Raw genomic sequence first — 11,610 nt, 5'->3', positions numbered from 1 at the left:
GAAGAAAATTGGTATATCTAGCAAAGGAGAAGATTTGTATACACCATAGCAGTTCTATTTTTTGGTAAGCCTAAGGCAGTGACTCAAACTTTAGTATACATCATGACCACCTGGAGGTCTTGTTAAAACACAGATTGCTAAACTCCACCCCTAGAGTTTCTGATTAAGTAGGTTTGGGGTGGGGGCTGAAAATTTGCATTTTTAGCAAGTTCCCAGGTGATGCTGATGCTTTTGGTCCCGGGACTACACTCTGAAAACCACTAATCTAGAGAGATGTTTGCCTATGTTTATCAGGAGATGTATACAAAAGTGTTCATAATATTATAGCTTGTAATAGCAAGAACATGGAAACAACTTAAATATCCATTGACGGGAAAATTAATTAAGAAATTATAATGTAGGGGTGCCAGGGTGGCTCAGTCGGTTAGGTGGCCAACTTCAGCTCAGGTCATGATCTCACAGTTTGTGAATTCGAGCCCTGCATCAGGCTCTGTGCTGACAGCTCAGAGCCTGGAGCCTGCTTCGGATTCTGTGTCTCCCTCTCTCTCTGCACCCCCCCCCCCCAAATAAAATAAACATTGAAAAAAAGAACTTATAATGTATTAAAAGAAGTACTATTGAGCAGTGAAAAGTAATACATTAGAGCTCTATAACATCGTAGATAAATCTCAGATATAATTTTGAGCAAAGAAGTTGCAGAAGAACATATACCTTATGATACCGCTGATATAAAAATTTAAAAATGTAACTCTAAACAATAAGTTGTTTAGGAATGTACACATATCAATGCTAAACCAAAATTCAGGCTAGTGGGGAGAAGAGAGAATACAGCTGGGAAGCACAGGGAGTACAACAGTTCTTGTGTTGGATGGTACGTTCATAGATGTTTGGTTTAGTATTGTTTTATATGTTTAAATCATTTTATGCTTTATAATACTAAGTGAGATAAGTCAGTCAGAGGGAGACAAATACCATATGATCTCATTCACATGCGGAATTTAAGAAACAAAACAAACAAACATAGTGGGGGGAAAAAGGAAAGAGAGAGAGACAAGTCAAGCAATAGACTCTTGACAATGGAGAACAAAAAGCTGCTGGTTACCAGAGGGGAGGGTGGGGTGGGGGTGGGAGAAATAGGGAATGGAGATTAAAGAAAACACTTAGCATGTTGAAAAAAAAAAAAAAAGAAACAAAATGATAAAAAATAAAACACAATAAAATTAAAATAAAATAAAATAAAATAAAATAAAGGCTTTAAAAATCATTTTATCAGGATGCGTGGATGCATCAGTGGGTTAAGCGACTGGCTCTTGGTTTCAGCTCAGGTAATGATCTCATGGTTAGTGAGTTTGAGCACTGTGTTGGGCTCTGTGCTCACAGTGCAGAGCCTGCTTGGAATCCTTTCTCTCTCTCTCTCTCTCTGCCCCTACCTCGCTCATGAATGCACACACACACATGCTCTCTCTCAAAATAAATAAACTTAAAAAAAGCATTTCATCATAATTTTTTGCTTTTATTTATTTATTTTTTTAATTTTTTTTTTCAACGTTTATTTATTTTTGGGACAGAGAGAGAGACAGAGCATGAACGGGGGAGGGGCAGAGAGAGAGGGAGACACAGAATCGGAAACAGGCTCCAGGCTCTGAGCCATCAGCCCAGAGCCCGACGCGGGGCTCGAACTCACGGACCGCGAGATCGTGACCTGGCTGAAGTCGGACGCTTAACCGACTGCGCCACCCAGGCGCCCCATAATTTTTTGCTTTTAGATCACTTCTATTTTTTTTGTATATATAAATATTTTACTTTGTCCTTTTTTAATTTTTTTCTAAATTAAAAAAATTTTTAAATCACATTTATTTATTTTTGAGAGACAGAGTGAGACAGAGCGCGAGCGGGGAGGAGCAGAGAGAGAGGGAGACACAGAATCCAAAGCAGGCTCCAGACTCTGAGCTTTCAGCACAGAGCCCGAGGTGGGGCTCGAACCCACAAACTGTGAGAGCTGCAGTTGGACAGTTAACCGACTGAACCACCCAGGAGCCCCACTTTGTTCCTTTTAATCATATTTTTCTAATTTTATATTATTTTAATTTCCCATAGAATCTTGGTAATGTAAAAAGCAAAAATACAAATGTAAAGGATGTATTCTTTAGTTTTTAAAATTAAAAAAATCCCCTAAAGATATATAAATGTACAGTGAAACACATGCAAGTAGCTTTGTTAGGTAGTGTACTTACATGTATGTTTTTTCTATATACTTAAAAACATTTTTGTAAACTGCTGAACAATTGATTAGAAACTGGCAGGAAAAAATGAGCAAGGATGAGATGGTGAGGGGGAAGAAATTAGGACTTTAGGTATAAAAGGTGGAAAGTGTGTTATAATTTTATTTATTTTTATTTTTAAATATTTATTTATTTTTGAGAGAGAGAGAGGGAGGGGCAGAGAGAGAAGGAGAGAGAAAATCCCAAGCAGACTCCTCACTATCAGTGCAGAGCCCAATGCGGGGCTCAAACTCATGAACAGTGAGACCATAACCTGAGCAGAAATCAAGAGCCAGATGCCTAACCAACTGAGCCACCCAAGCGCCCCCTTTTTCTTAAAAATTTTTTTTAAATTTTATTTTTAAATGTTTATTTATTGTTGAGAGAGAGAGATGACAGAGACAGAGGGGGAGAGAGAGAGAGAAGGTGGGACGTGTGTTAGAAGACACATAAATTCAATGGGCAAATGTACTCCAGGCTTCAAGGAAGAGAACAAGTCTGAGATGCTTAAGGAAAGTCTGGTTCTCTGCAATGCTCCAACATCTCTCTCTCTCTGCAGGGACAAAGAAAGTAGATTCTGCATGTGATGAGGCTGGTCTTTGTGGGTTTAGTGAATGTGGCCAGAAAGGAACAGAGGGGTGGTTGTAGACTCCAAAGGAGGACAACTTTGAAGCTGTTGACTATAGAGCCTTAGTGGAAGTTTTATTTATTTATTTTTAGTTAAAAAAGGTTTTTTTTTTTAATGTTTATTTTTGAGAGAGAGAGAGAGAGAGAGAGAGAGAGAGAGAGAATGCACAGGGAAGGAGCAGAGAGAGGGAGACAGAGGATCTGAAGTGGGCTCCACGCTGACAGCAGAGAGCCTGATGTGGGGCTCGAGCTCATGAAGCACAAGATCATGACCTGACCTGAAGTAGGGTGCTTAACCAGCTGAGCCCCTGAGTGGAAGTTTTAAATTACCCAGAAATTGGGAGTTTGGCAGGAGGCAGGAAAGAGTTGTGAGGGTTCAGTAATTGAAGTCTTTTCTCAGGGTAGACAGCATTTGTGTCGAGAGAGGGAAGCACCAGAAATGATCCTAGAAGTGGAGCAGAGCTTCATTATTAGAAGACTCTTCGGGTATAAGGCTCGTGAGGGACAAGGTTAGAGACCTGGAGACAAAACAGTGGGGGCCTTGAGTCCTGAGGGATTAGTAGGACAGGTGGTAAGGTTGACCAGAAGGGAAATGAGGTTGAGTCTGTGTATAGGATAGTAGCTCTGGTGCCTGTGTAGAATTCCTCATCACTTGCTGGTGAGCAGGGAACTGAGGGTAAATGATCTCTGTACTGCCGAGAGGAGCAGGAGTCTGAAGACTAAGCTGCAGGAAGGCAGCCAGGAGTCACAGAGCCATATTGAAATGTATTTCAATCTAATAGGACCTTGGTAAGGGACTTAACCCTTTCCAGCTCTTTCCCCATTTTCAGACTGGTGTAACAGTCTGACAATGAGATCACATATGAAAGTATTTACCAGAGTGTCTGGCACACACAATAGATGCCTAATAAATATTAGATCTCTCTTCTCTTCCCCTCAAATCAAATGCCCTTAGAGGCCCAGCATGAGAGACAGCCAGCATCACAGCAGGTAATCAGAGAAGGGGCCATTGATCCTTGGGGTCACCGATGGAACAATGAGATGGGCAGAGACAAAGAAAAAATAACACAAGAATGACACTGCACTTGCAACGCTATCAAAACAGAACACACAAACAAAAGATATTATCTGTGTTAGCGTCACAGTGCAACTCAGAGACAGCCCCAAGGAAGAATTTTCTGAAAGAGTTGTTGAAGAATTTTGTTCATGGTGAAGGGTGTCAGATAATAGAAGGTGCAAAAACCCTCTTTGAAATTTGATGGGATTTTCAACCCCTTGGGCAAAGTATGGAATTTTTCAAAGAAAAAGTATTTGGACAAGATGACGGACCATTTAATGTTCTTAGATTTTAGTCCTTTCCATTTCAAGCCTGGTCTTAGAGCAAAGGTTTACAAACAGCTTGCTCATGAAATGACCCCAGGTGCCTTCTGAGAGAGAAATGGGGAAGGCCTGAAATCAGTGCCTGAGGCAAAAAAAATCACTTATAATCAAGATTATCCTTGCAAAGCACTTATATTATACTAAGCTCAACCATCAACAGTTAGCCAAGAGAATTGAACGCAGGTCCCGAAAAGTTATTTTTACACCATGTTCTTCGCAGTGTTATTCACAATAGCCAAAAGGAGGAAGCAACCCAAAAGTCCATGGACACATGGATGGATAAACAGAATGTGGTATGTACATACAACGCTATATTACTCAGCCTTAAAAAGGAAGAAAATTTTGACATGTACTGTAATATGGATGAACCTTGAGGACATTAGACTAAGTGAAATAAACCAGACACAAAAGGACAAACACTGTATGATTTCACTCACATGCGCTTCCTATAGTAGTCAAATTCATAGAGACAGAAAGAGTGGTGGTTACCAGGGCTGCAGAAAGAGTGAATGGGGAGCTATTGTTTAAGGGGTATAGAGTTCAGTTTTGTAAGATGAAAAGAGCTCTGGAGATTGGTTAAATAACAGTGTGAATGTCCTTGACATACCTGAACTGTGCACTTTAAAATGGTTAAGAATGTAAGTTTTATGTGTATTTCACCCCTGTTAAGAAAAGTCAGCAATTAGCTTCTTGTGTTGTCTTTGTGGATTTAACTTGTGGAAATTTCAACTACAAGCACATCCCCCTTATTTAGCCCTGGATTTCCCACCTCCCTTCCCATTCAAACCAGACTTTTGTCTCTGGAGTCCCCAGAGAAGAAGATGAACTCTTTTTCCCCTGTGGCTGAGCACCTATATTTAAAGTCATATGCAAGATGGAGCTCTACCAACTCTCTCATTCTTTTCTTAGTAATCATACTGCATAGTTGAAGAAATGAAGGTACTGAAGGTACTTCTTAGAAGCAGGAAGAAGTGTTTGGCCCTGGGCTAAACATGGCACTTAGATGTCACGGAAAATACTCTGTGCATGAACTGATTTAGTAGACTGGGAGAGCTCTATATTTCTTTTTTTGAGCCATCAATGCCCACAAAAAAATATATATTTGCACTAACTCAGAATATATGATGTTTGGGGCAGAGATGAATGAAAGTTGCATTGGAATTGCCCACAGTGAGGGGTTTCTAGGCAATATAGCAGTAATGACGTCAGCAAAAAGGCAGAGAGTTCTGATCAATCCTGGAGAACTCTAATCCTGATTGTTATAAATTCTGGTTCACAAACAATTAATATCCATCATCTTGATAGAGAAATAAATCCTTTATACCCCTAAAGAATACTTTTAGGCAATAAATTATTAGCTCCATTTAATATACACACAGTTATATATAGTTGAAAGAAAATAGCTTCAGACATTGTGCATGTTTGTATCTCCTCAAAGCACACAGCAGTGCTTTGCCCACCGGAAGCAGTCAATAAATGGTTATTGAATTCAGAATGTCCTTCCCAATCAGTGAGGTTTAATATATTTCCAATTCAGAATGCCTATTAATTTTTCAGCATTAGTAAGCCTTTTAAAAAAATCTATTTGGGGATGTGTTTAAGAGTTCACAGCAAATACTATTCTAAAAATGATTAAGAGAATACTGTTCAATGAAGCATGCTTATTCAACACACCGGTAGCCATTGATAAAATGTAGTTTAATCATTTAAATTTACATTGTTAATGTACAAGAGCATTTCTTTCAAACCACAGGTTAACACACACTAAAGAGCAATGCTGTTAGAAGAGCAGAGAAACTTTGGAAAACTCTGCTGTCTGAAATGAAAGGCAAGGCACTCTCCATTAACAGCTGGTGGATTCCTGATTTCTGCCCACAGAAGGCGTGTTCACACTGAGGGAGCTCTCCCACAAGGAAGAATCACCTGCTTTAATTCTTGCTGTCCTCTTCTGAGCTAGTTTGGTCATCCACTCTGTATAAACTTGTGTGTCAACATCAAGACAAAAAAAGGGAGTTGAATTGATGGATTATGTGGGAAGCTCTCATAGTTATTACAACTATGGAAGACGGAAGAACACTGGCTATAACCATTATTTTCAGCACTAGCGTCTAGACCTATAACTAAAAACCTTCATTCATTTCAACCAATCAATATTACGGCTAAAAAGTCTTTTCCTTAAATCTGATGGGTGTAAAAATAAAAAGTAACAGCATTTCTCCAGGGCTCTGGTTTTTCTGTTTGTTTTGTTTTTCTCTTATGGATATGACAAAAAACAAGGATTAACTTTCCAATACCAATGGTGCACAAAAGGGTTATGTATGCACAGCATTTCTAATTTATTCAAATTCAATTTGAATTTGATCTGAAGCTACCTTGTATGAAATGTTAGCTTTCCTGATATTTAATAATGTTTATTATGTTTGCATATAAGCTCAAAAAATTAATGCAAAAGTACTACTTTCCTCATGGTCATCAGGTAAAATGTAAATGGTCGTGGTTATTTTTAAAAGCCTATTTTCCTATAGATGTAGTAAGTTGAGTAAAAACACTATGGAAAAGAGAACCAGGTCCTAGTCTTGGTTCTGGTCCAACCAGCCTGTTGGATCTTGGGTAATCTTTACTCTTCGCTGGGCCCCTGTTTTCTCCTGTATGAGTTTCAGAGGGGTGGGGGACCAGTCCACAAGTCAGGCCCCTGCCAAGTCTAACATTCCAAGATCCTAACATTGCAGACCCCATCACCTGGATATAAAAATAATAATCTTTTATAAAAGCTCACACAAACATAATACATGATCAAATATCAGAATGACTGTTGGAAAAAAAAAAACCATATATGCTTTGCTATCTGGGTTATCCTTTGCAGCAATTAGGCAATTCATTTGGCATTTGTTTGATTGTATAATTTAATGACAATATAAACAGCATAGTTCTGTTCTTTCTTCTTTAAAAAGACTAAAGCAAAATGATTTAAAGCTAACAAAAACTACTGTGACATCAGTTTGACATTCAAAGTTTGTTTCTTAGCAAAATGGCCAAAGATATTTTGACTTGATACAGAGTATATAATATAAAGACTTTTCGACCTAAAAATCTTCAAACATTATTCGAATTTAGCAAAACATAAGCAAAATTTTAATATCAAAGTGCTAAACAGTACTGCCTTAAAAGTCACTGCAAATGAACCATAAAATAACTGCATGGGAAGTAACATTTATTGTACAAATGGTTAATAAAAAGACACATTATAAATATATATATGTAACCTGCTATATTTATATATATATTTGTTTATTTAATTTCTAATAGGTGTATCCAAGTCGCTGTGAACACCCCATTTAAGTACTCTAACTCAGTTTCCAGGAGCTGGTGGTCTTGCAATAAATACAGGCAAAGCTATTACAATATAACGTGCATACAAATGTTTGTACAAATAAGGACACTATGCAACAAATTATCTCATAGTAATATGGCATTGACAGTATAAACATACAAAAGGGAGTACGAACACGGAATGTTGAAACGCAGCCCACTAATCCTGTCTAGTAGTCACATTCATACTATAATTTTTTTTAAAATAAGACTCACTTGCTCTCCAAAATTGTCTCTGTAACCAGTAACAAAAATTAAATTATATATATTTAAAAAAATCTTATTATCTCTGATGTTTACCCTGTATGATCAGTTCCTACTTATTTGTATGTTCTTATTTACGGATCAGACATGTGAGACTCACTGAATGCTCCTGGGGCTTCTGAACGAATGTGTCACCTAGTTGCTATCAACTGGAACAAGTTTAGGGAACTCTGTCTCGGTTGATAGAGCACAACCAACACAGTTGTATACAATCCATTTTATAATCTGAGCCCCCTTTGGGACAGCTGGACAGTCAGGGCAGAGATCTGGATCCATTAAGAATTGCCTAAAATCTTGGACGGACCATACCTCAGAAGGGTTCTATAGGGCAGGCGGACAAAGCCTCTGCTAGGAAAATTAACATGTGTCACTTGCCAGCATGACTGCTTCCTTTTTATTTCCATATAAAATAAAGGAGAGTTAATAAACAAGACTTAGTAAGACAGCACTTTAAAAATTGCACTTGTATATGGAAGCGAACAGCCATTATCGTTTTGCTATGTCTGATTTATAGGTAATCCTCATCTTTCACCATTTGTTAAAATAAAATAAAGGAAGAAAGAAATTAAGAAGAGAGAATTTCTGCCTTGTTTGCACCACATACATACCCTTGACACAGGAAGTGTATTCTAAAGATCAACCTCAAGACACATCCTACTCTGGCGAACAACCATCGGCTGTTCTTGTTTTTAAATACAAAGCAACTATAATTGTATTCCCCAGAAAGAGTTTTAAAACAGTTATATTATCCTTTTTTTTTTTTCCTGCTGGGATAGCATCGTCCAAAAGTGCTTTGTTAGCAATTTCTTAGAAAACCCTCATGAACTATACCCTCCCCTCCCGCGCCAACCCCAAAGCCTAAATATAAAACACAACCCCAACACAATACTCTGCAAGTTTTCTGGCTTTAGGTTGTAAGGAAAAGTGCCAGAAAAAAAAAAAAGTCTTTTCTACAGGAGCTGCTTTTTTTTTTTTTTTCTCTTAAGCAAGGACAGAAAATGGTAGGTGTCCAGACCCAAATCCTCTGCTGCTTAGCAAGTCGGAGGCGCTAGCCAATGAGGCGGCTCCCCCCCTCAGGCTGCTCCTGTTCAGAAAGGCAGGGTGTCCAGGAAGAGCTTGTCGATGATGGAAGGTGGAGACACCAAGTCTTCCAGCTTCAGGTAGAAGATGCGCTGGAGGCCCAGGGTACAGATCTTTCTCAGTTCTACCAGAGCGCCCAGGACCTTGGGCTCGCTGGGCTCCACAGCCTGTCCCTTACTCTGGTGGTCTTTCAAGCTGCTTGTGATCTTGTTGCATAGCTCCTCTACTCTCTTTGGTTCTTTTAACCCATGTCGTTCTGCAGAACAATGGAAAAGGGGCAAGTTTGGAAGGCAGTTACATCTTTTATTTAAAAAAAAAAAAAACTTTTTAAACTTTGTTTGTCTACAGAGAACACGCACGAGCAGCAGAGGACCAGAAAGAATCCCAAGCAGGCTCCGTAGCCCAATGTGGGGCTCAAACTCACGAACCGAACCGTGAGATCACGGCCTAAGCCGAAGTCGAGGGTCGGACACTTAACTGACTGAGCTGCCCAGGTGCCCCAGGAGGCAGTCACATCTTAAGAGACTTTGAATCCCTAATGGAAGCCCGCATCTTGTTCCTCCAGTTGGGATGGCATTTTACAATGCAAGCACCTCCCTCTTGGAGGGAACTCGTGGCCTTTGGACTCCAATGGCACCAGGGTTTGCATCCCAGTCCTGCCACTTCTTCACTGTGTGCCCCTGAGTTAGCCTCTTGATTTTTGAGCCCCAGTGTCCTTATGAGATGAAGATAATAATCGTCCCTAATTTCGGGTTTCTGGGAGGACCCACTTAGGTGAACTATGCACACAGTTCCTGGCACATAATCACACTGAGTGAACGACAGAGTGGTTATTATTTTGCATACATACGAAAGCCTTGTCAGGAAGCAACTCTTTAGAGTGACAAAGAAACACGTCCAGGCAAATGAATTAATGTTCTCATCTTGACAGATGGGGAAAGGGGCTCGGTCAGTTCCATTTGCTAGGAACAAGGGTAGCAAGGGCTACCCCCCCCCAAGACCCAGCATAAAGCACATTCTTCATGTTTTCATGCACGTGCTTTCATGCTAACCAGCCCTGAGAAGAATCCAGCTTTTCTTTTCCTTGTTTTTTTTGCACCCCCCCCTTGCAACACCTATTGACCGACACCAGGCACTCTGTACAAAATACACATGTCTTCCTGCTGTGGAGATGGAAAAGTCAAAGAGAAGGGAAAAGGCCCAGAAACAGGCATGGTGGCATTCTACAATGTAGCAATACATGAACACCAGTATCTTATATTTTATAAAACAATACATAAAATGGTCCCCATGTTGAATATTATGATCCCCTAATTTATTTTAAGGTTAAGTGATAAACCTTAACTGCTAAACTGATCTGAACTCAGTTTTCTGAGGCAGATTTTGTCCTCTTGCCCCAGAACAATGTTGCATCTCTAATCAGAAAGGAGCCTGCCATCCAGTACAAATCACTTTGCTCTCCCTCAGCATTTAGATACCAGAGCCTCTTTCCTGAGAGAAGGGCTTGGCCCCAGTTATCTCAGTCAGGGCTTGTATCTCTAAGTATATTTACATGTAAAACAATAATTCTTGTGAGATGGAAGGCAGCCTTCCAATGGGAAATCAGGCAACACTGTCTAATTTTTCCTAGGTTTATTTTTTCAGTTGGGGATATAGTTCCAGAATAATTAAGGTATAGCATTATATTAGTTTCAGGTGTACAGAAATGTTCAGTGATTCAACATTTCTACACATTACTCAGTGCTCAGAAGATAAGAAGTTACTCTTAATCCTCAGTTGGGGATATTTTTGTTGGGGAAATTATTTCCTTAAAACAAAAGCCAATCAGCAAAAGGAAGCAATGTCCAGACATTGTTTTCTTCTCTTGCTCTAAACCAAAGGAGGCCCAGGGGCCAGAAGATCTGCATTCTTCCTTAGGTTGGCCTTAGGTTGGCTAGTTGTGTACAACTTGGGTGAGCTCCTCTCTCTCCAAGGCTTATCTTAAAAGGAGGAGGTTGAATTTAATGACCTCTCAGGTCCCTTCCAGCCTGGTGGTTGTAATTATATTAAAGTACAACCATGAAAATTGCTGGTTGGCATCTCAGTTGGATTGTGACTTGTAGGCGTCTCATCTCAGTGCATCATAATATAGAGAAAAGGGCACTGGACGTGCAGTCAGACAGATCTGGATTCTGGTTTTGGTTTTGTTACTTACTAGCCATGTGACTTAATCTCTTTGAAGCTCAATGTCCTTCTAGGAGAATGGGGATTACAGGGCGGTAGACACACAAGTCTTGATTCTATCCTTCATTCCTTTCCGTGTGTCTTTTAAGATTTTTATTTTTACTGAAAAAATTTTTAAAAATTATTATTTTGGAGACGGAGAGTGTGTGTGTGTGCATGCAAATGGGGGAGAGGGGCAGAGGGAGAGAGAGAATCAATCACGCTCGATGCTCAGTGCTCCACACTCAGCACTGGGATCCCACAACCCTGGGATCATGACCTGAGCCAAAATCAAGAGTAAGACGCTCTTGACTAAGCCACCCAGGTGCCTCTATGACTTCACTTTTAAAGAATCTCTACACCTAATGCAGGGCTGGAACTCAACCCGGAGATCAAGAGTTGCACATTCTACCTACTGAGCCAGCCA

At 39.8% G+C, this 11,610-nt stretch overlaps 1 protein-coding gene across 3 annotated transcripts in view; it reads right to left on the bottom strand.

Annotated features, from left to right (window-relative positions):
- Positions 1-5,947: 5,947 nt before the first annotated feature.
- NR4A3 (nuclear receptor subfamily 4 group A member 3) overlaps positions 5,948-11,610 on the bottom strand; it is a 41,494-nt gene continuing 35,831 nt past the window's right edge. For all 3 annotated transcript variants that reach the window (XM_040481811.1, XM_040481813.1, XM_040481814.1), the window contains exon 8: positions 5,948-9,237. In XM_040481811.1, coding sequence (XP_040337745.1) covers positions 8,990-9,237 — 248 coding nt within the window. In that variant the 3' untranslated portion in view covers positions 5,948-8,989. The remainder of the gene's footprint in view (positions 9,238-11,610) is intronic.

Source organism: Herpailurus yagouaroundi, unplaced genomic scaffold (genome assembly GCF_014898765.1).
Source record: "Herpailurus yagouaroundi ecotype Mexico unplaced genomic scaffold, PumYag 160, whole genome shotgun sequence".
In the NCBI taxonomy this organism is placed as follows: domain Eukaryota; kingdom Metazoa; phylum Chordata; class Mammalia; order Carnivora; family Felidae; genus Herpailurus; species Herpailurus yagouaroundi.
Note: the sequence above shows the minus strand (reverse complement) of the source record. Positions and strands in the feature narration are given on the sequence as shown.